At 41.4% G+C, this 27,979-nt stretch overlaps 1 protein-coding gene across 3 annotated transcripts; it reads right to left on the reverse strand.

Moving 5' to 3' along the window:
- Positions 1 to 300: 300 nt before the first annotated feature.
- On the reverse strand, positions 301 to 27,867 carry myh11a (myosin, heavy chain 11a, smooth muscle). Of its 3 annotated transcripts, none has more exons than XM_034892101.1 (42): positions 27,619 to 27,867; positions 23,659 to 24,023; positions 23,190 to 23,346; positions 18,927 to 18,954; positions 15,479 to 15,578; positions 15,324 to 15,350; positions 13,163 to 13,255; positions 12,979 to 13,042; positions 12,469 to 12,567; positions 12,154 to 12,297; positions 11,975 to 12,070; positions 11,682 to 11,800; positions 11,435 to 11,587; positions 11,160 to 11,333; positions 10,830 to 11,003; positions 10,536 to 10,650; positions 9,959 to 10,152; positions 9,391 to 9,512; positions 9,206 to 9,275; positions 8,945 to 9,105; positions 8,594 to 8,702; positions 8,300 to 8,431; positions 7,862 to 8,068; positions 7,581 to 7,718; positions 7,344 to 7,467; positions 7,064 to 7,235; positions 6,653 to 6,865; positions 6,302 to 6,446; positions 6,001 to 6,207; positions 5,775 to 5,879; positions 5,478 to 5,630; positions 4,991 to 5,239; positions 4,561 to 4,773; positions 4,211 to 4,423; positions 3,952 to 4,113; positions 3,558 to 3,686; positions 3,384 to 3,472; positions 3,156 to 3,279; positions 2,856 to 3,064; positions 2,469 to 2,577; positions 2,139 to 2,311; positions 301 to 1,355 (listed from the first exon to the last, which is right to left on the reverse strand). In XM_034892101.1, exons 2-42 carry the CDS (start codon positions 23,998 to 24,000, stop codon positions 1,226 to 1,228), a joined length of 5,937 nt encoding a protein of 1,978 aa, XP_034747992.1. In that variant the 5' UTR covers positions 24,001 to 24,023; positions 27,619 to 27,867; the 3' UTR covers positions 301 to 1,225. The 3 variants fall into 3 exon arrangements, with proteins under 3 accessions (XP_034747992.1, XP_034748000.1, XP_034747986.1); XM_034892109.1 differs by lacking the exon at positions 27,619 to 27,867 and adding an exon at positions 1,821 to 1,853; XM_034892095.1 differs by lacking the exons at positions 15,324 to 15,350; positions 27,619 to 27,867.
- Positions 27,868 to 27,979: the final 112 nt, after the last annotated feature.

Raw genomic sequence — 27,979 nt, forward strand, 5'->3', positions numbered from 1 at the left:
TCTTTTGCAGTGTACCCGATGGTTAATGCATATGAGAACAGGATGTCCTGCTCCTCTTTGCTATTTTACCTTCCTTGAACTAACATGAGCTAACTGTAATTGTAATCCACGACCACTGTGTACTGGCTGTTTGTATACAGCACCTCTGCAACTGCTTCTGTATTTGGACTTTTAAACTGTATGTGCCTGAGGTAATCTAACTTTTATCCTGTTGGTTTGCAGTTGTTTTTCTATTGAACTAAACAGATGAGAACAATGTTCTGATGACCTTTGAAGTTACTGACCAAGACGGAAACATTAAAAGGAGAAAATCAATGTTTTTGTTTTTTATTTATTTCTTGTGCAGGTGGTTCAACATTTAATAGATATGATTAGTGTCATGTAAACATCAGTTGATTACATAAAACATGATCGAATGAGTTGGTTCAAGGTGATCAGGGCTTATTGAACACATACAGTAAATCTAGTGAAGGATGGGAGAAAGTTAAGATGCCAAATACTGACATCTGGCTTGTGATGTTATAGTTAAGGCAACGCTAAACCTTATCTGACTTAAAACCTAAAAAGTAATAAAAAATAAATCGGGCACAAAAAAGGTGCATATTTAAACGGTGTCTTTAGAAAATTAACAGCTAAATATTTGTTTTCTGGGGTACAAAGAGCAGCACGGACTGGATGCAGACAATGTATAGAAACATCTTTCCACATATCTAATCCACTTCAGTGCTGCTCTGAAACACTTAACAGCAGTCACAGGCAACAGGACGACAGTCGCTGGTAATAGTTACAGATCCAAAGATTTACATGATGTCTCTGCATTAAGTTGTGGAGATTTATTGTGGAGACCCGAGGCTTTGCTGGCAGCTTGGCGTGGTAATTAGAGGCACCTATGTTTGTGTACCAAACCTTGCGTAAGAAGGGATCAGTCATTCAGTGCGCTACAAACAGTGTAACTTAAAAAATAAAAGGAACAACAAATCACACATCAGCAGAGCAATCAAAACAACTCCTCTAGTTGATATCAAGTCCTTCTGATTATTGTGTGCCAAGAAAAGGTGCTCTGAAACAAGACAATAGATCAGTACACTATTTGAAGTTGGAGAAAATATATATGTTGAAGTGATATAGAAGAACTTGATAGCATAACAGGCTTGGAAGTTATTCTCTGTTAAAGTGGCAGATTGTGCCCTGGTAGGTAAATCTGATTTCTGGTTAACTGACGTCCTCACTCTGCAGACTTGGTTCCATTGAAGTCGCTTTGGGAGTCGGCCTCCTCCTCTGAGGCATCATCGACCACCCTTCGACCTCCGCCCACACGCCGAGTTGTGCTGCCAAAGGAGGGCTCATTGCCACGCCTAAAATGCCACAGAAATAGACACGAAACAGAGATACAAACAGAAACATATCCCAAGAGTGAGAGAAGTGGTTATGTGACAGTTTCCAAGCTGGTTAAGGTTTGTCTGAAACCAGTTGGGGTGTTGATGAAACAGAATGTAGGTTGTGCTTTGGTTACAGGGTAAGCACGCTGGTTATTTTTTTTTAACTCATTTGACTCCTGGCTCAGGAAAATGAGTTTGGTTTATGGCAATTAAACCAAGCACTGAGAAAAACATGGCCCCAAGTTGGTGTCATGGAAAGCTCACCGTCTACCTAATATTTTAATTTTTCTAAGGAAATAATGGTAGCTGATGAACCATATTTCTCTCAGTTAGGCTCATGGAAAGAAATGATAGCATTAAGAGTGTGCATGGGGGAATGAAAAGTTATGGTAAGTTAATGAGAAATGGTGACGATGGCGTAACTATTAGGTGCAGAGGTACCTGCTGTGTTACTCCTTGGGTTCAGGGTTGCCTCTGGAATAGAGATGAACACCATTGTTTGGCTTCTGCTCAGTAAGGCCACTAAACTAATCTCTAAATTCTACTAAAATTTGAATGAACCCTTGAAAGACAACAGTAGTGACAATGTGCTCTTTAGCACTTAAATGTAGCTGACCTGAAAACAGGTAACTACTACTGTTTAATTTAGTGTACAAATATGTACAATATGCAATTTTATTCATACACAGACATATAAAGGAACAGAAAAAACTCCGCCAATCAAAGAAGAAAGAACGACTCTTTGTCACTTTGTCCTACCTGAGTTTGCTCTTGAGAGAGTTGATCTCACGGCTCATGGTGTCGCTGGCCTCGGTGGCTTCATCCAGCTCCCGCTGCAGCTTCCTGCGGGCGGCTGTAGCGCGCTGAGACTCCTCCTCCGACTCCTCTAGCTGCCGCTTCAGCTGCTTCATGCGGGTATTTGACTTTTCCGCCTGGTGAGCCAACAGAGGAAACATGCACTTGGTACTGTTTTGATAGCCCATCCCAACTGACCATCCCTCTGCACTGGAGTCCAAATATCCATCCAGTCCCAAATATGGACACACAAAAGTGTACAGACTTGTATTTAAGCATGTTAAGTGATCGTACCTGGTCTTTGTACTGCTCTGCCTGTTTCCTTTCGTCTTCCACCTGAATCAAAAGGTCCTTGAGCTTCTTGTCCTTCTGGCGCATACTCTTCGCAGATAACTGCTTCTCCCTGAGAGAGGACAAACGAGTTCAGAGAAGATCTCGAGTATAACTGAAACAAATGTAAATAAACAGCCTCAGGTGAAAAAAAGAAACAATAACTGTAATAATGGAACTGGAAAGCACTGTTTGTTCTAAGTGAACCATGAATATTAAAGTGTGTTAGGACACAATAATCATCTCAGTTTTAAGGACGTCCTTTGGCCATGGTGTTATGTCATTACTGTAATATGAAACCATTTAATAAAACAATTTCATCAGACATATTCTGATCCCTCTGTCCCTGACCTGTTCTCCTGCTCCAGCTGCTCCTCCAGCATTGCCACTTTAGCCTCCAAAGCCGAGATGGAGGACTTGAACTTGGACTTGACCTGGTTTTCCATCTCCTGCAGCTTGGCCTTCAGCTCCTTATTCTGGCGCTCCATCTGCTGCCGAGCACTCTCGTTCTTCTGGGAGGTGGTGCGCTCCGTCTGTAGCTCGATGTTCAGCTGATCCACCTGTGGAGGGAATGCATGCAAAGAGAAGGATGAGACTTCTGCATCTTTTAGAGCCCTTTAATGACTCAAGTAGCCGCTGCTGTCTGGCCACCTGCTGTGTGCTCTTCCTCAGCCTGTCGTTGAGGATCTCCATGTTGCTCTGCTCTTCCTCCAGCTCCTCCTCTAGCTGGGAGATCTTAGCTTCCAGACGTCGTTTCTCATCTGCCAAGGCTGACCTGCACACAAGGAGCACAGCAGAAAACAAATGTAACCACCGCTTGTCTTCTGCGTTCATTCCACAGACAAAGCAACAGCAAAGCAAAGGGAAATCTCCACCCACTTTCCAGAGGAGTTGCTGGTCAGCTCATCAGACAGCTCGTCTCTTTCGGCCTCCGCCTGCTTCCGCGCCCTTTCAGCTGCAGCCAGATCCTAGGAACATATCACAGATGACTTCTTTCTTTCAAGCCTCTGCCCTCTAACAATTTGCTGCCTTGTTTGGAATATAATGTGTTACCTCCTGTAGCTGCATGAGCTCTGCCTCTAGACCCTTGGCCTTCTTCTCACTCTCCTTTGCAGTAGTCAGCACCTCCTCTCTTGCAGCGCGGGCGTCGTCCAACTCCCTCTGGTAGTCCTTCATCTGGGCCTGGTGGGAGGAAGAGAAACAACAATAGGAAGAGCAATGAGATGAGCATCACAATGGGATTTATTTACCAGGTATTATTACACTACAGTAGCAGCCAGAGCGTTGACCTGCCTGTTAATGAAATACTCTGCATGTAAACACAAAAAAGAGGAAAGTTATAAAAGCATCTTATCTGTGCATCTAAAATCAGATTTAATAAAATCCTTAATCAAATTGCAGCGTTAAGACAACCTGCCTCTTCATTCATCCATCCTCTCACTCTCACCTGGAGCTTCCGGAGCTGTTTGATGGCCTCATCCCGTCCCTTACTGGTCGTCTCGATCTGTCCCTCCATATCTTTCATGTCTGTCTCCAACTTCTTCTTGGCTGCTGCCGCCAGGGCCCTCTGCTTACGTTCATCCTCCAACTCTGTCTCCAGCTCGCGGACCTGCAGTCAGAATGCATCAATGCAATTGCTGTGACATTCCCTGATGGTGGATCAGATCACATACTTTTTATTTGAAGGACAATATATTTTTCTTTACCTGCTTGACAAGCTGTCTCTTCTTCTCCTCTCCCATCTCATCTCGTCCCTGGATGTCTCTCTCGAACTGGGCCTTCAGCGCCTGCATGTTGACCTCCAGACGCAGCTTGGCATCCTCAGCCGCCTGCAGCTCGTCCTCCAGCTCCTCCAGCTGGGTCTTCATCTCTTCCACCTGGGCCTCCAGTCCGCGTTTGGATTTCTCCAGCTCGTGGACCTGCCATCAATACATAGCTAAATTAACTACTATATTAAGGTGTAAATACCATAAAGAAATGAGACCACTCGAACCATGGGCTGTTTCTCATTCTGCATTCTCATTTCTCATTCAAGGATTGAGTGATGAGCACTAACGTTTTTCCCCACATCATCCTTGGAGCTGATCAGGTCCTCCATCTCCATCCTCAGGGCCTTGTTGGCTCTTTCCAGCTCCTCTCTTGAACCCTGGGCCTCTTCCAGAGCTCTGGCCAGGGACAGAGCCTTGGTCTCCTTCTCTCTGGCCTCAGCTTCAGCTCGGTCTCTTTCATCAGCATATTTACTGGAGATACTCTTTTCCTCTGCCAGCATCTAGAGACCAGAGAAGAAGGAAACTATTGATAACGTTCTAGGGTGTAATGCTAAAGTAATGTAATTTACTAATAAACTAATAGTGCCAATTACTTTTTTAGGTAACAGTAATTATAGTCAATTTTAAGGTTGCAATGTGTAATTAATTAGTATTATTATGTGAGTAGTATTGTTCCCGCAGTTATCTTGGCGTTACTGGTTTTATGATTTAACTGACCTGGTCAAACTTTTTCTGCTTCTTCTCCAGGTTGGACACATTCTGTCTCTGGTTGTCCAGGTCCATCAGCGTGTCCTCTAGCTCCTGCTGCAGACGGTTTTTGGTCTTCTCCAACTTGTCAAAAGCAGAGGCCTTCTCCTCAAACTGGGTGTTTGCTGCCTCCAAGTCTCTCTGCAGACGCTTCTTACCTTCTTCCAGCAGCTCGATGTTTCCAGTCATTTCGTCTAGCTTCTTCTTTGAATCTGACAACTGTGGAGTGAAGACGGCTGTGTTAAGGCACAAATCAAGACAATAAAGTCTACCTCTTGTTTTAAGGCTTTGTTCATCCTCCAGTGTCCACACTAAAGTCTAAAGACCTCCCACTTGCATCTCACGTACAACACTGAAATCTCTCTTTAATGTCCAACTTATTTTCTTTCCATAGTACTTTCTTTATGATTTTTATTGATGAACCTATGGATTAGCAACCCCTTGTTTGACCTCTGACCTGGATGTTGAGGGTGGACACATGTCTCTCTGTGTTTCTCTTAGCCTCCATCTCCTCTTCAAGCTGCTCCTGCAAGCTATTCTTGTCGTCTTCCGCTTGCCTCAGCTTTGTGGAGAACTGCAGTTTCTGACGCGTCTCCTCAGCCAGCAGTTCCTGTAGCAGCACACCAAGTCAAATGTCAATACTTTAATTGTGACCTATTGTCAGTAAGCATTATGTAGTGTATTCAATTGTCACATTAAAGGTAACATGTAGATGTTGTTTCAGCACAAACACTTCTGCTAAAAGTCCAGTTACCTGTGAGTCTTGCAGTTGGGAGGTAAGGCTGCAAACATCTTTGCTCAGTTTGATGTTCTTACCCTCTGCTTCATTTAGTAGATTTGTCACACTCTCCAGTTCAACCTGGATGGAAGCAAAAATTAGTTTTCGGGGACATTACCTTTCAGCATATCAGTATGGTAGCTTTTAAAAAATGCACACTTTTTTATGTACACTACTGATATAACTAATGAAAGTCATTTACCGTGATCTTAGAGCAGCGCTCTCCCAGCTCGGCCTTCTGCTTCTCGCTGTCGGTGAAGCGTGACTGCAGATCTGTCACCTGACCTTCCAACTTCTTCCTCTTGTTCTCCCCATCTTGTTTGGCCTGGGTGAGCGAGCGCACCTCCATGGTTAGTTCCGATGTCTCCTTCTCCAGAGCTTGTTTAGCTTTCTCCAGGTTTGATTTCACCTGAGCAGAAGAGGGAAAATATGAGATCAATAACCTGTTTATTGTGTGTGACACCTGGTTGTTTAAAACTCTGTATGAAATGATGCAGGCCTACTCGTTTGGACTGCTCCAGCTGCTCTGTGAGCTCCTCCACAACCTGGGTGTTCTTCTGTCTCATCTCCTGTATCTGGGCCTCATGGGTCCGGTTCTCATCATCGATGGCTTTCTTTAGCAGGTTCACCTCCTGCTCACGTTTGGCCCTAGATGGATGGATCATGCAGATGTTTGTTTATTTTACTAATATGAGCTATCAATTATGTCTTACACCTCTATTGTACACAAGCATTCTAAGAATAAGGCAATATTTAAATTCTTGCCGTGGTGTACGTATTGTGTTTTGTTTCCCACACATGTGTAATAACTTCATCTTGTTAGATTTGCATATGTCAGTGTTGGTATGGCTGACCTTAGCTCCTGCTGTGTGGCAGTGGTGTCTAAGGTGTCCTCTAACTCAGACTTGAGGGCCTCCAGCTCCTCCCCGAGGTCCCGTTTGATCTTTTCTGCTTTGTTCCTAGCTGCCCGCTCAGAGTCCAGGTCCTCTTGCAGGTCGGAGATGTGTCCTTCCAGCTCTCGGATCTTCTTCAGAGCGTTGTTCTTCTGAGCTGTTTCATCTTCTAACCTGAGAGGAAGAAGAGTGCATCGAGGGGGATATACTGTATGTAAGCATGATCAAAATGAAACCTCAATGAAGTTAAAAGTCAATGTGGTATTACTGAGGGGCTACTCTGCCTCAATCAGATATTTTGAGTTAATGGGCTTTAAGGATTCAGGTATATTGAAAATACCATCTGTAAACGGTTACTTCTCAGGACATCACCTGGCCAAGGCGTTCTGTAACTCCTCCTCCTTCTTTGCCAGCTGGGCTTTGAGGTCTGCGATCTGGGCATGCAGGTCGGCTATCTGCTCTTGCATGTCATTTGACTCTGCTTCCAACTTACGCTTAGCCTTATCCAGCTCCTGTCGACCCTTCTCTTCCTTTTTCAAACGTACTATAAGTACAGCAGAGAGATAACAGTAAGTAAAATAGTTTTTTTGACTCTGTGTGACATAATGGTTTTGAGGATATTATTGCATGCCAGTCCATAACAGATGATTACCCTCTAGTTCAGAGATCATGGACTCATGTTTATTTTTGAGCTTTGTGAGATTCTTTGACTTCTCCTCTTCCTCTGCCAGGTTGGAACTAAAGTCAGCAATCCTCTCCTCCATCAGCTTCCTCTCCTACAGAACACAGAGTAGTAGTAGTAGTTATCTATTTGCCCAAATCCTCTTTCTCCTTTTTGATGCGGTAACTATTATTGTGACTGACCGATATAAGGTTTGTCCATACATACCTTCAGAAGCTTGTTGTTCTGGTCCTCCATTACTAAGATGTCATCTTCCAGCTTTTTTACCTTCCCCTCACAGGTGACCTTTTCCAGCTGCAGCTTTTGACGGGCATCTTCTTCCTCCTCCAAATGTTCCTCCAATTCCTACAAAAAGAATACTCCAGCATCAGTTTCTGCTGCTATTTCCTCAAGTTATCACATACATACTGTAATTGAGCCTGAAGCTCCTCATCGATACAACAGCTACAGAAAAAAATCACTTATGAACAAGAAACAGATGTGTATACCTGCATCTGCTGTTGCATCTTCTTCTTCTCCACTAACAGCGCCTGAGCACGTTCTTCCTCTTCATCCAGTCTTGCCTCCATCTCATGGAGGATCTCTTCCAACTCCTGCTTCTTCGCCCCCAGACGAACCCTCATCTCCTCAGCCTCAGCATACAGCTCTGTCTCAGCTTGAAGCTGCTCCTGCAGGGCGTTCCTCTCCTCCAAAACCTGAGGCAGACAGACCAGATAAAATGGGGTTTATTGTCAGCAGATTCTAAGCAGACCTTTACCAGGAGCCTATTCTAACTGGCTTGGTTTCACTTATGTAAAAATGTAAACACCGAAGAACTACATAAAATTTGTATTTGACACAGTTTTAAATGGCTGTGACATATCCACTGACGGCAAAATAACTTTTAGAAATGTGTTTATGTCATTGGTGCAGATTTCATCCTTTACCGATGCATGTTTCAATGAGATTTCCTTCAGCTCAGATTCAAACTTTAAAGCAACTTCTTTAGCTCTCGTCAGCTCTTCCTCCTTCAGACCCATCTCCTCCTCCTGTCGGGTCACTTGCAGCAGAGGCTTGACCTGTGGTTCAGAAAGATGGGCGTCATCACATTTAAAAAAGATAGAAGGGAAATATAAAGCTAAGTATGTAATTTACAAAAGTGCATGAAGATTTCATTCTACCACTTTATTCAAAATAAAGTAGTGATTGTGTTGCATTATTTTGCAAAATGATGAACTGACCTTTGTGAAGAGCCTCCACCACTGCCAGTTCCTTAGTTTGAGGTAGGCAGCACAGTTCCTCTGGATCACTTTCATGGCTGTGAGTTGCTGTTGCCTCTTGGCAAATGCCCTTTAAAAATACATGAGTTAAAGAAATATATCATGTGGATTATAAAGCAACATGTTCCTAATTTACAGCTAAATACTACAAAAACGTTATAAAAACCTCTTTCTGCTGTTAAATAAAAAGTGCAAAAATACCGTTGAAAAGATTAAACATCATAAAATATACCTAACTTGTGAACAGCGTAACACAGACAGAACAATTTATTAGAGGGTGAAGGATGTGAGGGGAGGCTTGTGTATTCATACTTTCTGGCCAGGAAGCCTCTAGCCTGGGCCTGGAAAGCGATGATGACCACAGTGATCTTCAGATCCCTCTCCTCCTCCAGCTGGGCCAGCACTCCTGTGCGGAAGAAGATCTTACTCTGTCCAATCCTGTACAGGTTGGGGTCCAAGTCCAGATGCTTGATCTACACAGACAGGAGATCAGTAAGAAAAAGGATGCTCACACAAGGTATAAAACCTTCTGAATTAATGTAAATTTCAGGAATTTTGATCTTGTATTTTTACCATGAGGCAGCAGGCTTGTTTTCCATCCATGAAACCTTTGGGGATAGCGTTAGCAGCCAGGATCTCATAACTATGAGACAGTAAAGAGAAAGAGAGATGCTTTGTACTGCGAGAAAGGTTTACAGAAATATAATAAAGTCTTGTAACACTTTATAAGGCTGTGAGTCTCCTCAGAGCCAACTGACCGCTGGCGGAACTCCTGGAAGACGATTCTGTTGGGAAACCCTTGTCGGCAGATTCTGATCCCCTCCAACACACCGTTACACCTCAGCTGCTCCAGGACCAGTTGAGCGTCCAGCTTCCCAGCCTGAGTGGAATAGGATTTTAATCTCATTGCATTGGGTTTTATAAAGAAAATACACATATATCACTCAATATTAAATTTATACACTGTAGATAAAAACAAAAAATAAACACAAATATCAGTTTGATTGTGGCATGCGGCAATAGAAGAAAGGGCTGGATTTAATTGTTATTATTATTTTTTTAAATATACACATCTGAACTTGTTATCCTTTAGGGTTACAGGGAGCCGGAAAGTGATCTGAGGACAGATCAGCAATAGACCACAGAGGCCAACACATTCAGACAGGTGACAGCTGTTGCCCTACTCTTCAACAATATGACTGGGCAAACAGACTGTTTGTTTCCTTATTTCACCATCTAAGATGCTGAGTTTTTCTTCACTGTGTAAAATAGAATATATGCTTTACAATTAGTTACTAGTGATATTGTCATTGTACTTTTCTTTACCCTTTTCTCGTGGTTGGGAATGATGCATCTGACAAAGTTGGGCTGGGTGTTGTGCAGTGTGGTCATAAGTTTGGCCAGAGACTCCTTGTACAGCTGTCCCACCGTGCGGAACATTCCCTTCTTGGTCTTTGAGGCGCTCGGCATCGAGCTGTCTGTCATCTTGGCTATTGTGTCAAGACCCACCACTCTGTCCGCTGAAATAGACAACACATCATTATGTTATTGTGAAGACACAATACTGTATTCACTCAACAGAAAACGGTTCAAGCGTGCTGGATTTAATGGGTTTGGTTTGAAATTTAAGCTTATATGTGTTTCAACTTCTGTGCAAATGTTTCAACTAAATGAGAGAATCCAAATGTAAGTACAGCTGCAGTGTTAATTATCCATAATCAAAATTCATCAGTATCACTGCACTGGCATCTTTAATTCTTTAATTTAGTATGTTAACATGTTAACACACACACACACACACACACACACACACACTCACACACACACACACACACTCGCACACACACACACACATACACACACAAGCTATGTTTGGCCAAACCAGCAAAGCCAGACATCTCACCATCTTTCCAGAGGTCTTGCACAAACTGGCTGGAGGAGTTGTTGAGCAGCGCTGTGACGTTGTCATTAAGAGGGTCCATGTTCTTTGTCAACCAGGCTGTGGCATTATAGTCCACCTATAAACAAAGCAACATCAATGTATTCAGCTTCACTGAAACAACATACCAGAAATCATCAAAGCAAAATTGTTTTCAATCATGTTATAACTCAACAACAGAGTATGAGAAATGTATGCCTTCTACAGGGGGCAACCATATCATGGTTTTCTTGTATTATACATTCCGCCTATACTCACCCTCCCAGCATAATGGAAAAGAGAAAACTCTGTCTTGTCTTTGAGTTGTTTAGGTTTGGCAAATTTCACATGGTTCCCTTGTGTGTTCATGAGTTTCTCCACAAAGGAGACATCTGTGGCTTTGGGGAACCAGCACTCTTCATCCAGCAGGGCCAGGACGCCTGGAGGGTTGTTCTGCGGATAATATTCAGTGAATAGGATTACGTTTGATGAATATTTCAACTAAGAAACATCATACTAAATCACAAAATATCTGTGCCAGACAGGAGAACCAGATGAATGATGTGGATTTAAATAGCATTGGGTTTTTATTGTCTCAAGACCACTCACCGGCCTCTCGATGAGCTCAATGCAGGGCTGGAGGTCGAGGCCAAAGTCAATGAAGTTCCATTCGATGCCTTCCCTCTGGTACTCCTCCTGCTCCAGGATGAACATGGTGTGGTTGAAGAGCTGCTGCAACTTCTCATTGGTGTAGTTGATGCACAGCTGCTCAAAGGAGTTGTCCTGCAACAACCAAAAAATGGGACTAAAGAAACATATAATACATGAAAATGTCTGTGTGTTTTTATAAGCTACACAACAGCTCATTTGTTCCATGTCCATACCTCAAAGATCTCAAAGCCTGCGATGTCAAGGATTCCCAGGAAGGAGGCTCCCTGGCGTTTGGTCTTGTCCAGGGCCTTGTTGACTCGGCCCAGGATCCAGCGGAACAGTCGCTCAAACACAGCTTTAGCCAGGGCTTCAACGGCAAAGTCAGCCTAACAAATACACATAAACAGAAAATATCCATATGTGGTGTTTGTTTTATTGCTCATTTGGTTACATGGCACTTATGTTCACTTTATGTAGTACCTGCTCTTTAGTCTGTGCCTTCTGCACCACCTCTCTGCCCACTTTGATTCGAGGGGTGAGGATGGCACGGGTAAAGTCTGTCACATTGATGCCCTGCAGGTGACACACCTTCTGTGCCGCTAATGAAAAAATATGTAGGTACACTTAACACAATAATGCTTTTTTGTACTGTTAATTTCTTTCACTGCTGTAATTAAAATGACTTGATGTGAATGTTATATTGTAGTTTGTGAAATTGGTAAAATTACCACAAGGTAACATGTTTCTAATGGAGAAAAGTTGTGGTGTCTGACCTGTGTTGTCTGGCATAGTGGCCTGCTCCTGATTCCTCTCTTTCTTGAACTCAATGTTACCCAGCTGCATGACTGTGGAGCACACTTTCAAGATATCTGAAACACAGAAACATGACAGTTAGCATCAAAGAGAAACAGCAGTGGCCTCGCCAAGTTAAGATCAGAGTTATTGCTGTTACCGATTCTCTCCTCTTCGGTGAGGCCCATGATGTTCATAGCCTCCATGGTCTCTTCATACATCTCATCGTCTGATGCGCCGGGAAGCTGAACATGACCCGCGCTCAGGAAGCGGTAATTACCAAAGGGCTCCAGAAGAAGCTCCTCTGGAAAAAAACACATAAAACGTTAAGCCGTTTGTGAATGACTGATTAACCTCCTGTGAATTTGACAGTGACGATGTACTACATTTGGTCAATTAATCTCCAGTAACTGTTCAGCAGGTTGTTATTTTACTGACTTCATGGAAGGGAGAAAAGCAGCATGTTTTGACTCACCACGCAGTTTGCCCTGGGCACCAGCAATCATGTAGTAGAAGATGTGAAAAGCTCTTTCTGTCTTTGCTTGTCTGATACAACGAGACTTCTCCAGCAGGTCTAAGAATTTCAGCTGTTAAAGAATAAATTCAGCACTGAGGAGGTTTCAGCGAATAAACCTGTGTTTAGCCCCGATGTTAGGAACTATGTGTAATGCCATTTTTTGTCTAATAATACAATAAAAAATACAGATAAAAATAATAATCTAATTTTAATTGGGTTTGTTAACAACTTGGAATAACATATCTAAATTACATATCTTTAAACACATTTTATAAGGGCCTTAGATAGTCTTGTAAATGTCAAACAAAATTCAGAAGCCAAAAGAAGCAAAAAAAATCACATCTTGGATTAGAAGTAATACTGAATGATCCTAAATGTGAGATCCTTCTTAAGGCCTTTGAATTGAACAAATGGGCATTTGCCCTATTTAAGTATGTTTTCTCAGAGCAAGAAAAATAGACAGGATACAAGTCTCAATGTTGGCCCCAACGATGTAGCCAGTCACATCAAAATTAATACGGATGAATTTACCCTGTGAGAAAGAAAAGGAAGGAAGACGTTACAGGATGAAATGCTGTGACCGACATAACATGCTCTTAAGAATTACATCAGAAACAAAACATAAAACTACTTCTGAAAATAACAAACTCACAAATCGGGACGAGTTGTCATTTTTGATGGTCTTTGCATTTCCGAAAGCCTCCAGGATGGGATTGGCCTGCAGAAGCTGCTTCTCCAGCTCCCCCTAGTGACAACAGTGGTAAACAGAAACACAACTAAAATGTACTGATTGGTTGCTGGAGGTGGGGTGCAGTGGGTGGTGATTGGTGGGGATGAAATGGTTCAGGGTGGATATGGGTTGGGGAAGGTTTGACAGAGAATTATTACTGATGTGTTAATGACAAGATGAAGGACTTGACTGGCTCAAAATATAACTCAAATCCTTAGTGAGCAATAAAACTGCTGGAAATCTGTAAGAAGCTGTAATATGACAATATAATTCCACAAGAATCCTCTATGACTTTATTCAGTAAATTCTGTTGCACAGACACATGGCCTAAATACATCTGCATCAGTTTTGAGAGAAAGGGTTAAAATGAGGAGAAGCTGCTGTTGTTGATGTGGAAATAGGGAGAAAGATGGAAGAGTAACATATGATGTGTCAGACGAAGCATCCGAATATTGTTAACATGACAAAACCTTTCATGAATCCTGCCAAAGGATTTGCATTCAATGTGTCAAAAAACTAAAATGCTTTAGATTCACAAACAGCCTTCTGGAGTTGCGATCTGCTTCCAGCGTGACTGCAGAGCATGCGGACTGGTGGGTTGGGCTGGGTGATGGTCAGTAAATGAGGCAGTCACCCCGTCACTCTGCATCCAGCTAATCCACCTGATCAAAGGGGTCCGTGTCGGCCTAGCATCAAGGTCAGGTGCTGTAGATCTCTACCTTAAATATTCTCGCTTACAAACAACCTCTTCAGCTACCCTGTAAATGAGCTACAGCCATTAAGAGGAGAGCGGCATGACTTGTGTTAATATTGTGGTTAAAAAATGGCGGTGGTGAGATGAGAACAATGAAGCTTAATGATGACCATGTTCAGACCTGTACTAACTTCACTGAGTTTGATTTTGAGTTATTATTCTAGATGGTACATTTAAAAAACAAGGCAGTCATTTCTCAAAAAAAGTCTATTAGAGTCAATAAAAGTCAATATTTTTTAAATGTTTAAGGAAAAACAGGGAAGATACAGACCAGCTGAAGAGGTGCAGTTCAGAGCTGGCAGAGCAGAGAGGAGGGTCTTGTTCATTTAAGGCACTGGGGAAAAGAAAGGAGAGAAAAGAGAAATAGAGCAAAGCAAAATGGCAAGAAAGCAAAAGAAAGCTGATGGGAAGGATTGTTTTTAAGACACTGTTTAAATAAAACGCTCAAGCACATAGCTAATGAGCAGTTGGCTGAGTCAAAATAGTGCCTGAGGAAGAGAGAAGGTGAGAGCAGAGAAAAGAAATAGACCCAACGCTATTTCTGTTTGAGCTAGGTCCCTAGGTCCATAGGAGTCCTAGCTACACTGTACCCTGAGGCTGAGGGGGGTCAATGGCGAAAGGAAAACACTGCTTTGTCCCACAAATAAATCCTTCCGATACCCACACCAACGCCAGAGCAAAACCACAAACCATCAATGTCTAGCCAGGAGCCCTGGACGCCATCTTGCTCATCCTGAAGTGTTAAAAAATCACCAACAGCGCACCGCGGGTCAAATGGCAGGTGAGAGGATAAGGAGGAGGGGTGGGAACGGAGAGGAAGGGTGGGGAAGTCGGTGCTTAATAGATCAGAACAGGACATGGGCATGCTCACACTGTGCTCGTTGATCTGTGAGAGACCCTGTCACTGCCAGGGAAGCTCCAAGCTCATCTCCACTGGCAGTGAAAGGGTGTTCATAAGAAAATGGAGGACACATAACTCAACATGATAAACCAGTTCAGGAGTACGAAACACTACATGTCCTTCACTGAACATTTGGCAGATTTCAAAAGTGACTGCGAGACAGTACTATGAGGATGGTCATGCAGTCTAAATCAACTGTTGTCAAATAAGACACAGAGATGACAAATGTTAAGGTAAACACCTACTAACTTAAGTCTAACAGTAAGATTTAGGATCTTGACCCTTGGTGTAGTAACAATCTATACAAACAGACAACAATAGTTTTGGGTAACTCAGTGACACTTTCTTCATGCATTTTTCTACCCTAAAGAAGAGCACACACAAACAATACACACAAAAACACACTCCAGGCATTCCCCTTTACTCACGTAGGCAAACTGTGATCCTGATTGTTGCTATTTGGAGGGAAATGGCGATATACAGGATTAAACTGGGCAGTTTCCTACATGTTGAAGAGTGAGGGAACTGGCTGACAGATCCTAACTTTGAATTCAACATGGTCTCTTTTCACACAGATACTTACAGCACTGCTGTCCTTCTTGCCTTTATGTGAGGAGGCCACGACAGCCAGATACTGGATGACCTTCTTGGTGTTCTCCGTCTTTCCAGCACCGGACTCTCCACTACAGAGAAAAAAGTGAGGAGGGGATTAAAAGATGCAGATGGGAGATAGTGAGAGGGAATGAGAGAGAATTAGAAGATAAGCAGGACTGACAGGTACTCTGTTCACAGTTCAATAACCCAGTTTAATTGAATTGCAATCATGTGCGGCAGAGATAACCGCATGTCTGAGTCTGACTCAAAGCATAATGTTATTGTTCCAAAGGCTTACTACACACTGATCCCTGTGTGCCCAGATCCTTACCAACTATCACGTTCATATCCATACCTATTTAAGATAACTTTAATTATTGTTTAACTAACTCTTTTCACTTATTTTAGAGTTTTAAAGAAATAGTTACAACCAAGGGGGAAAACAGCTAGCCTGGCTGTTTTTAAAAGATTATTTCTCTTGGCATTTCTTCCTTTATTTGATAGCAAAAAGTGTAGAGATAGACAAGAATCTTGGTGGAGGGGTGTATGATGTGCAACAAAAGTGGTATGCAGCTTTAACTGTCAGGCTAAAGCCATAGGCTAGGTTTTTAGTCTTTATGGTAAGCAAAGCTATCAGGGTGCTCTTCTCATCTAACTCTCTGCAAGAAAAGGGAATAAGTTTATCTCACAAAATGTTTATATATTCCTTGAAAAAAAGGAATAGCATAGTCTGTTAGCAGCCCCAAACTAAAGGCCTGAAAAATTCATAGCAACCAAATTAGTTTGTATATAACTAGAAGATACCATATAATGGTTACCCTATATGACATATACCCTCAAACTAGTCAGACACCTAACAGTTAAAGGTGTACTATGCTATAAAAGACATTTTATAACTTGAACCAACAAACAGAAGCAATAACAGAAAATGATCCTGGATACGTAGGAAGACCAAGTTGAATGATACCAGAGCCACCAGCCAGCAGGCCAACAAACAGACACATCCTGAGCCACGGGGCCATAAAAGGCGTGGGATGCTCCCTGTGTTAGGGCTTGGCAGCCCTTTGGGGAATCCAATTACTCTGTCCTGTTCAGGTTTGTTAAGGACATACAACATCTAGCCTCCTAATGTAGGCAGCTGTTAGTACAGAATAAATTGTGATGGGAGTTTTTCCTCCAGATGGTCTATTAAACTGCACCTCCTGCTTACCATCAGTAAGTACAGGTTTCCTTTGATTATTTGAAAAGATTCAATGGATTATATCATACAGAGGTAACATATTGCTAATATTGAGATGTGTTCTTATTTTTTTTTTTCTAATTTTAGCTTTTCCACTTGTAAATATTAAATATTTAAAGAATGAATGATAAAACATTTTAAAAAATGAGGAGTGTTCTATGATTAACCGTTGCGAACAATAGCACAGACAGCACAAACACTTCTCAGACTTCTGAGGATAGGAAATCCCCACAGTGTTGCTACAATAAGGGGAGCCCACCATTAATAATATGATGCATTCAAGTCATCAGCAGGGTCAGAAAAAGCTTTGAATCTGCACTCTTCAGCAACATCTTGCCACTTTAGGGCCACTATGTCTATTTCATCAGTCCACTGTATGCATGTGCGCACACACACACACACACACACACACACACACACACACACACACACACAGAATGGCTTTTAGACCAGGAAACTGGTGACCCTGCTCAGATGAAATGTCAACATCTCAAGAATGGATTTAGCAGGCTCTCAGCTATTTCCCATGACAAGTTCTTGCTCCTGTGTGGAAGAATCTGAGGAATACAATCTCTGCTAGCATTTCCAGACTACACAATGTATGCATGATACATAATGGAGTTAAAATAGTTTCAAGGAACAAATTGAGTTCACACATACGCAGCAAACTTCTCATAAATCTTATCAGATAATTAATTATTTAGGAAGAAGTTGTTATAACAGATTGAAAGTGTATTTTTTAGTAGCTGTTATGTTGCTGTTACAATGCCGAAATATGCCCTGCTCTGAATTTTCTTTCATTATTTCCCACCTATAATGATCATTATAACAGCTTTTCCGCCATCTTGACCACTAAAATTAAATGTACACAGGTCTCCCATGACAACACATTAACAAATACTTCATGCTAGGCTTGTATGACGGATTGTTGTAAAAAACAATATTGAGAACGAACATACAGTGTGATTAAACACATGTGTGAACACACATGCAGGAGAAGAATGCCATACGTGACATTCCATGTACAGGACCAGAAACATTTCTCCCATATATGGCTCCTAAAGCCCGTCGAAGCTGAGACCAGCTGTAGCTTAAACTGAAATCTGTTTGAATCTGACTAGAGTTTCACAGAGAAGGCAGAGTTTGTATTTCATCTTTATCGTATCATATCACTTCCAGTTCATCACTTTCCAACTGTTTTTTTTAATAGTGCTTCATGTTACTTTTCTCACATATGCATGAACATCTTCATGTTCACCAGAACTAAACACTGACCTTCCTTCCTTGCACACGGACAGGGATAAATACTACCAAAGTTTTCCAATGTTTTCCTCTGATAAAGAAAGCTTGATAGTTGAGGAAATGGGTTGATGGGATCAAAGAATTTGCAGCATCCTGGCATCTGTAAATTTAGAGTAGAGAGAGCCTAGAGGGGGCTGAGCCCTTCCTTTCATTTCCTTTAATGGTACCTCTGGATGCTGAGCAGCAAAGGTGCTACTGTTTACTCAAAACTACTCTGGGAAATAACTCCTAAAAAAATAGGGAATACACAAAATCATGACGTGGGCACACACTCATACGCAAAGCCTATTAGGCCACTAAAACAGGGAATTTTGAAACAAACTAATTAATTATTAACTTTTTTTCCCATGAATTAAAAGTAAAATTTACGCCAATCCAAAGATTAAGATTGTTTGTCCCTGAATGTCCAATGGATGTCAAAATTCTCAATAATTATTTGAATAAAATAAACAAACAAAAATGAGCCCAAACATTTGCAGAGCTAATCTGGATCTCCCATCAGCACGCAGGGCAAACTTCCTGACCGAGGGTCTGGGAGAAGAGAGCGAGGCCGCAGCCCTCCGGGACGCATTAATGCTCTTCCAGTTTGGCTCCATTTGAACACAACACATTTTACTGAAACCTTGTCTAACAAACTAAATCACTCTGCATCCAGCCGGCAACATATTCAAAAATATCAGTAATATTATGAATGACTTCTTGCTGGTTAAAGCAGGGTGGGACCAGAGCATCTCATTTGTTTAACTCTGTGTTTACACAAGCATTATATAATTGTTCTTCCACATATACACACAGATATACAAGCAGCCTTTCTTCTGGCATCTCTGTGACGTCTAGGAAAAAGTTTAAGGAAAGACAACGAAGTTGAGTTTGGAGGTGACATATTTTTACTTACGTGCAGAGAATGGACTGGTCCTCACGATCTGTAGAGACAAAGAAGATTTATAGTGTTAGACAAGTTTCATGGCAATTTATTCACAAATATACAGTAAGTGTCCAGATCACTTATAAAGGCATATGTATCTTTAATATTATGTACAAGCATGATAACTATTTCATTCTCAGTTTCTTCTCAGTATAGCTCAGTAAACTATCACATGTGAACCACAAGCCTTTCTCCGGGAATAAAGATCAATCTAGTGTTAAACATAAGACACTGGCTGGGACTCAATTCAAGGCTTAAAGGAGACTGTGTAGTTTAAAAAAGGCTCCCCATGCCTAAAGAAACATGTAACTCTCACAAATACTTTATTAGTAAAGTGAGTATTAACCATTAAAATCAATTCTGAATGTGCTGAGCATTGAGTCATTATACCGTCTCCAAAAATACTACTGGGAGAAATACAGTCCATGTAAGGCTTTTTTGTAACTGTATCCTTCAATACAAACCACTCCGGTGGGAGTACAGGGAGTACTACTGAGAGAAAAGATAACTTTGCTGGTTATCATCATGAAACCTATTAGTAAATGACACCTGAGAGCTTTACTGCACAAATGATACGAGGCGGGGAAAAGACACAATATCTAATACAGTGAAGAGCATCATTCATGTGGAGCGTCATTATTTTCATACTGTGATTTATCACTGTGTGTTAGTGCACAGCATGCCCTGAACTGTAAACTAGCACAGATGCTGTTTCTCCGTTTTGACTGGATTTTGGCTGCTGTTCCAATGGTTCCATTGCACACACACACGCACAAAATGCAGCCTGCACTTCCTAATTAAGGCAGAGAGAGAGAGAGAGAGAGAGAGAGAGAGGTGGCCAAAGTCGTGAGCTTTTGAAAAACATCCAAAAACAACCTCAGTCCTGGCAAGAGGATCAAGGAATAGAGACAAATATTAAGAATATTTTTATGACAATAATTTGTTTAGGTTATGTAAAACTCCAAATCTGACTTCATGAGAATGTCAATGTCTTCACGCTTGTCTGTCAAACACAAATACACTGGGAGCACAGAGGAACAGCACATTAGTCGTATGCTGCAGTGAAACATTTAAAAGGGACAGCAAACACCCTGCGAGAATTTCACATTTTTATCTCCCGGACATCAAAGACTGAGGCACAATTTCAGAAGAATGGGATCTCAGCCAAGATTGTAAGAAGAATGTCTCAAAGCTTAGGCGAGCTATCTGGATTTGCTGAAGCTATGCACCACTTCCACACTAACATGGGAAATGCTCAGACCACAACACTCAGTGTAGACATCCTGCATCATTATTCACTACTTCATGGGCAATCCCACTAATATATCAACAAAAACAACTTCCTGCCAGCCACAGTGTTTTTTAAATAAAGGCTCAAAACGGATTCATAGATGTGTTGATTTAGTCTTAACCTTTTGATCGTTGAGGATTCTTCTGTGCAAAGGCTTATTGAAAGCATTTAATCTAAGGCTATCCTGAAGCTTTACAGTTCTTACATTTTGCTATTCTTCAGTATACTCAAAAGCAAGCTTCCCTGTTAACAACAGGTTGGATTCAATATTAACCCCCCAAAGATTCTTTTAACAATTATCATCTTATCCTGAACAAATTGATGAATGCAACCTATATGTTTATAGGCTACCAACCCCTACCCCTAGGCTATATGTCAAATATTGTCAGTAACCACTCAGTATCTGGTTTTATGGTTAGGGTTAGGGTTCATCCCTCTCTCTCTCTCTCTCTCTCTCTCTCTCTCTCTCTCTTTCGACCTGACTGCAGTTTGTTGTCGTAACCGGCTTGAGTGGGCAAATGCTTACATTCGACAGAATCTGGCACTTTGGAGAGGTGTTCCCTTCACAGATTAGCCTAACCCTAACCATAACACCACATACTGAGTGTTTTTTGACCCCCCCAAATACATTAAAACTGCACATTTTAGAGTGGCCTTTTATTTTGGCCAGCCTAAGGCACACCAGTGAAATAATCATGCTTTTATGTTAAAATATCAGGCATATACAGTATAAAGTCACATCTTAAAAGTTATGTTTAAAGATTGACTTATTTTGTAGTTATTAACTGACAGTGCTGTAATTGCTTTTGCTGCTGACTTGGATGGGCTGTCCACGATCTGAAACACCAATTGTCATTTCATATATCATGAGCCGATGCAGACATTTGATTTGTCAAATCTAAAATGAATGCAGCAAATCAAAACACAACCTTTTTCATGTGCACATGGTTTTTTGGGTGGTAGAAAGTGAGGGATTCTCCCATAGCCTGAAAATGGTCTGGTCAGATGCAGCTTTATAGATTCTTCTGCAGGGACGAGCTGAAGAAGTGTAACCAAACACCCACACAAACACCAATCAATCCTCCCCCTTCTCGTTTACTTGTGACATCGTGTTTACACACATTAGCTGAATACAATAATTTCCTGTGTACCGGCCTGGTGGAACTCATACACATATAAGGGGCCGTTGCATTCTTAAAGTAAGAGAATGCATTAAGCATTAATCCACCATATACAAGATCTGAAACCAATTTAGGATATTTAAAATGGCAATGCCAAAATAATTTAGCAATTTGTACACAATCGTAAAATTCAAGTATATCTATCCACAGATTAGAGCTGGATGTTGTTGCAGCTGTGGTTCTTAGGCTTCTTCTTTTTACACAATGACTCATTTCTAGGAGCTTCCAAACTACTATTAGCACCTGTTAATCAATTACCTTAAAATACAGAGACATTGAGTTAAAGAGACCACCTAAGAAATGCTTAAAAGATAGTTTTTGCACTGTATCTGAATGGACTTGCTTAGCTTGTCTGTTGTAGCTAAAATGCTTGACGTCAGTAGCAACAATATATACAAAGTAGAGTATATATTAATGTATTTGAACTAGTAATATATATTCAAAATGCTAGTAGAAACTGGGCTGTCTCTATCATGAAGTTATATTGATACAATATATTGAAAAAGACCCTGGGTCCCTGGGTCAAATCCTCCCTGTCATCCTGACTGAGTGACTAAGTGAGCAGTTTTATCCGTTTCTCTCTTTGCAGCCTGACAGATTAAATGGTATGGTTTTGGAAGATTCTAGATAATCCCACTTTCTTTGGAGCGCCCCAAACAATTACCTCCTGACTTTACTGTAAGTCCCGTCCAAACATCCTGTTTTATTGAGAAACTCATCAAAGCAGAAAAGTATGATCCCAAACCCATTTAATGGGAACTGTACACTCTCCTTTCTTGCACAAGAAGGAAAACCTTGGTATTCACACTGACCAAAAGAGAGAGAGAAAAATACAGTAAGAAGATTTGAATGAGGAAGGGGAGGCTGCTAAAACAGGAAATGTTTACTGCCCTCCACCCATCTCTCAATCCAGATGTCAACTCCTCTGAGAGAACATCCTCACGTCAACATGAAGTCCAGTGGGCATGACCCCCTGGAAGCTCAAGAAACAGATTCTATGGGAAACCAGCTGCTCTCAAATCTGCAGGCTTAACCAAGAGCCATTTACTGTAAGCACAACTCTGCCAAGGCCACTATTGGCACCTCTACAAGACACTGACTCTCAAATTGGCCATAAAATACCCATTTAAACTAGACTATTTTTTTCTCCATCTGTAACAAAGTTACTTTGAAATGAATTTACAGCAGACAAGTGCAGCTATGAGGTTGATTTTGAACTGTGCATAATAATAAACACAGTTCTGCATTTATCAGCCTGACAGTGTTGGCCTGTTTGTGGTTTTCATTAACAGTTTTGTCAACATGACAGAGCTAAACGCTGCCAGCTGTCATCGCTCAGACAAAACTTTTGACAGGCCAGCTGATAACACAGATCACCCACACTATGCTCTTTGAAAGCTTACAGTAACACTTTAATTTGACAGAAAACATATGAGGCCAGCAGCTTGCAAGTGCTAACAGTTTGCTTGGTTAGGTGTGAAAACTGTCAGTGAGTTACACCCGCTCTTATGGTGCTATGTCATGCAAGCATTTCATTTGATAAATTGAAATTATTAACAGGAAGAACTTTGAGAAGGTTACTCTGGACAGGTTACAAGCTCATTACAATGCTTATACAAGTTTAGGTGATTTGCATGTTTATGCATTGTGGGAGTAACAAAGATTACAAACACAGGGATACTAGAACAAGAAAACTGCAAAAATTATAAAGGACCAGAAGGTAGATATCTCAAAGAGATAGGCGCAAAGGAAACATCCCACCTTGCATCATGTTCCTGTAGGCATTATCAGCGATGGAATAGATATGAGGGGGGACTTCATGTCGTTTCTTCCCTTTGTACATGTCAATGATCTTCTCTGAGTAAATGGGCAGCATTTTATAAGGGTTCACCACCACGCAGAACAGGCCGGAGTATGTCTAAAAGAAAGAACCACAAGGAAAATCAGCGTGTATGAGAAATGTTTGTACATGTTTGTTCTTGTATTTCTATCATTGTGAGGACTTTAACAAAAAGCACTAATAATAAAAATTTAAACACTGTAAAAATTATTATTTAGGGTCAGTATTTGCATAAACCTTTTGGCTTAATGTTAGGTTTTGGTTGAAATTAGGATAAGAGGGAATCAATAAATTCATCAGAAAATCCTCAAAGATATATAGATACAAAACGTATTGTTGGTGTGAGTGAACAATTGTGGGAACATTCACATGTTTTTACTGTATACTTACATAGATAAGGCCAGAGAAGTACCTCTCGCGGATATTGTGCAACACGGAGGCTTCGTTCAGGCAGGTGAGCTCAGCCATGTCCTCCACCTTGCTGAACTTGGGTGGGTTCATCTTCTGGATGTCATCCTTGTTGACTGTCACCTTCTTGCCATTGTCAGCCAGCACCACCAGCACCTCGTCGCCGTGCTCCTCCTTGATACTGGCCGCCTCAAAGCCATGTTTCTCCGATGGGATCCACACCAGCTTCTTGGCCGCCCAGTCAGCTTGAGCCATGGGGCTGTTCAGGAAGTCTTTGTCAACAAAGAGAAACTTCTCGTCCTCGGTTGGGGCCTTCTTAGACATCTTGGGGTTAGGTGGAGGGCCAACTGTTGGAGTGAAGCATTTGATTAGACGTTAGATAAGAGTGAAAGATTACGGAAGCAAACAGGGAAGAGAGGTGGAAAGTGAAAAAGTAAGTACTGGAAGGAAGTAAGTAACTAACGTATGAAAGAACAGAGGCGGGAGGGAACAAAGCAAACAGGAAGGAAAAAGATGAGAAAGCAAGGAATGAGGCTTCAACACAACACTAAGATTTTACAGGACATATTCTTATTGCAGTGATGCATTAATTATAATAAAAGTTTAGAGAAACATTTCACGACTCAAACTTTATAATACACATCATACAAACCCTTCAGCTCGTATGCTTTTTTTCTCTCTGGGTTAAAAGACAACAGTTTGGGCACATGCTTAACTATACACTGCAGCAAGCGATGAGTCTCTTGCTATGGGACACATGCTACTAAGCAACTTCCTGCCTGTGATTGTAAACGGTCGACATGTTTCATCCTTTTTGGGAGTCCCAGAGTTCAGTCGCTCTCACAGACCTCCACCCCCTCTCATCCCTACACTTTCACATATGCCACAAGGGAGACGCACAAACAACTCTCCTCCCCAATTTAGATAGAAAGATTGAGACTGGGAAATTGATTCAAATTAACTTGGTTAGAAAGACCAGTACATTTTCTCAGCAGCTTTATCTGAAATATCCCCCAAATGTTAATGCTCACTGGCATTTACTCATACTCAATCACTGTTTCAGTGCTTAATTGACAACATCCCATGTTTTCCGTGTCTTTACCCCTCCATCTGCTCTCTCCCTCCCTCATTCTCTCTCTCTCGCTCTCCCTGTGTCTCGGCTAAGAGTCTTCAGTCTCGTGCTGTGATGACCATATATGGGCCCCTTCTCTGGAGCAGGACTCTTTTTCTGCAGACCTAAACAGCAAGGCAAGTGAACTCCCAAACAAAGCCCATATAGGGAATAGTATGTCTCTTGCTGGCTTCGTCGTTTACTTCAAAATGATAACAGCAAGGCAGAAAGCCTGAGGGGGGCCCGGGGCTTTAACAAGCATGCTTCATATGGGCCCCTAGTGGCATTCATATTTAAATGCCGTTTTAAATACTGGCAGTGGCTAAATTATGAACAAGTGTCTGGGACTCAGTCTGGGAAAGGTACCTGCAGTGAAAATTAAGTAAGAAAAGAAGAACAACTTGGTAGCAAATATTTCAAATATATCACAATGTTCTGCACTACACTGTTTATCCAAATTTGTGACCAAATACTTTTGGTCCAGTGAGTCTTATACTATCTTTAAACAATATTATGATGTGTCCAATTGGATTGGCCTTTGAGCTACTGAGTGGAAAACTTAGTGATACCTGGATTACAGACAATAAGTCACTCATGTCCTCAGGCTGTTACTTCACCCCTTCTCCAACCCTCTGTACATTGAGCCTGGCACATCATTTAATTGAGTGGGAACCATGTAAATAAAAACAGTGATCATCCTGAGAAAGCCTATAAATGTAACCCTGGGACCAGCCAAACCAAATTACCCAGAAACTTCTAAAAGATGTAGCATAAATATTAACTGGAAACACAGACAGACATTTCCTATTTGTCAAAAAATGCAGAGTAGGTGGATAAGTCAAGTGAGCTGAGAAAACAAGGAAAAGACCAGCTGATGCTTTGACGATCACTTATTTCTGCAGATAAAAGTAAACAGACGTTTCCTGACACGCCCTCTGTGCTAAAGTATGTGCAACCAATCAAAGCCCTCCTCCTAAAGCCGTTTAACTTTCCTGACTACAGTGGCTTAACACCTTTGTAAAGTCTCCTCGCTTTCTTTCTCTCTCTCTCTCTCTCTCTCTCTCTCTCTGTTGTGTCAACACAGCTTTGTACTCAGCCGGTGTCTGAATTTCCTTTGACATGAAGACAGGTGGATACAGACTGACTGTAAAGTATGACAAGGGCTCACAATATGCAGAATTTGCCATGAGACTGAACTACTCACACTCCATTATAGCTAAAGTGTTCAGAGTTACACTCACAACACAAGAACTATAAAACACAATCTCACTGACCTGCTTCGTTCTGAGCAAAGCATAAACTCAAAGCATTATCACATTTCTGTTGAGATCATCTAATCCATTACTGTCATTGGATGTTGGCCGACATTTATTTAAATGATGTAACACATCACACCAAGGCTGAGAAGAAAAAACGAATACAAATCTTCATTTTTTAATCTGTATTTTAAATAACAATAAACAAGTGAAAATGTCACCCAGGAGACTACGTGACCTTTTTCTATTTGTGGGGGAAAGAGAGTGACCTGCAGGGCCTGTGAATAATTGTGCTCATTTCCTCTCTTGGCTGTTTCACAAACATTCTTCCTGTTATCATCCTCCTAATAATGCATGTGTATGATGATTAGGATTACAGCATGAAAATAATTATATCATGAAGACTTAAATAGGCTAACGACAACACTTGGTTTGTCCCCAAGTCCTCAGGCATATGCCAGCGACTGAAGCACTGGCCATTTAAATACAAATATGGAAACCAAATAATTTCTCAGTACATAACTTTCTTCTCTTTCAGAGATGCAATGAAATGATAGGTGCAATATGATAAGTCATAGGTTACAGCACACACATTCCTCGTCTTCATTTTGGCACACTGTGTGCATCTGTGCCTGAAACAAACTATCATGTGCAATCCTGGAAGTCTGCTTTCTAGGTAGTCCTTGTCAGTGAGGGCGATGCTAGTGTTTCTTTAAGCTGATGAACATTTCATATGTAGACAGACAAAGGTTGTTTAATGTGCATATCACTGAACAAGTCATAAATGTGCATAACTGTGGAGAAAACCAACTAACACTAAATGAAACTAGACTATCATAAATGTTAAATAAACTCCAAACCATCACTGATGGGTTTCATTGGTGGCGTGTGAACACTGTCAGGAGGACTTCTCACTATTGTGTCTGCATCTTCAGCCACCACAGTTTCCACAGTTTGACTGACAGGCAGCTTTAAATAACCATATTTGGAAGACAGGAAACTCCATTTGTTAGAGTCGTGCCAATTACATTTAGACCTAACTTCCCTTCACTTCCTCATTTTTTACTGCAGTCTGCTGCTATGAATGATTTACAGTAGCCTACAAACAGTCTACCGTCTAATACATTTGATTAAATACTAAAATGTAGCTCTGTACGAATGAAAAGTATTAATATCTCAATGCATAATGTAGGCTACTGTAGACCTGAGCACATGCCTGTGCCAAATGGTCTTATTTTCTTCAATGAGTAAGTTAGCTTCAAAGAAGTGATGCAAATTGCAAACGAAGACAATTGTCAAAAACATTTAGCTAAGCTAATAAGATAAAGCTAATAATTTGTCTAAATACCGTTTTATACCAGTATAGGAATAGTAAATTTATATTAAATAAAGTTTTCTACCACCATGTTAAGAGTTTTTATTTGTCATTTGAACACATACAGGAAACACCTCCGTACATTCTTCTTCTCAAAAAAGTTAACTTTAGCAAGTTGTGAGAGGGATGCGGGTTGACAAGTGCACTACCACAGCATCAACACTCGTAAAACGACACTCTACGGAAAATGATATACTTACACAAAGTGAAGAAATGTGTGTTCAGGGGAGCTTTGAGTTTGGAAAGTAAGGGTCTGGAGCAGCCGGACTTGACGTGGTAATCCAAAAACGAACCGTCCAAATGACCCCCGTCAAATTAAGAACCTTACCATTTAAACTGCGCACTGTAGCGCAAGGGTGGGGCTGCTGGAGCTGAACCTCCTCCTCCAGCATCGTCCAGCGGCAGGCAGCATCCGCTATAGCAATAGCAGGAGGCAGAGGACATGCGCACTGCGGACACCGGCAGCTTTGAAGAGTCACAGTAAGGGCTGATGTGAATGAAGCGGTGCTCAATGGAGTGGAGAGTCATGCTGCTGATAAAATGTCGATACAAATTACAAAG

Source organism: Etheostoma cragini, chromosome 2 (assembly GCF_013103735.1).
Source record: "Etheostoma cragini isolate CJK2018 chromosome 2, CSU_Ecrag_1.0, whole genome shotgun sequence".
Lineage (NCBI taxonomy): Eukaryota > Metazoa > Chordata > Actinopteri > Perciformes > Percidae > Etheostoma > Etheostoma cragini.

Bases quoted from the DNA above. Each gene is read 5' to 3' on its own strand.
- myh11a (XM_034892101.1), bottom strand. From the start codon at position 24,000: ATGTCTAAGAAGGCCCCAACCGAGGACGAGAAGTTTCTCTTTGTTGAC. The intron at 11,801-11,974 runs GTCAGACACCAC...TTTTTTCATTAG, and splicing joins CACTATGCCAGACAACACAG to CGGCACAGAAGGTGTGTCAC. The intron at 2,578-2,855 runs GTCAGGGACAGA...GTCCTCTCTCAG, and splicing joins CAGCTGGAGCAGGAGAACAG to GGAGAAGCAGTTATCTGCGA.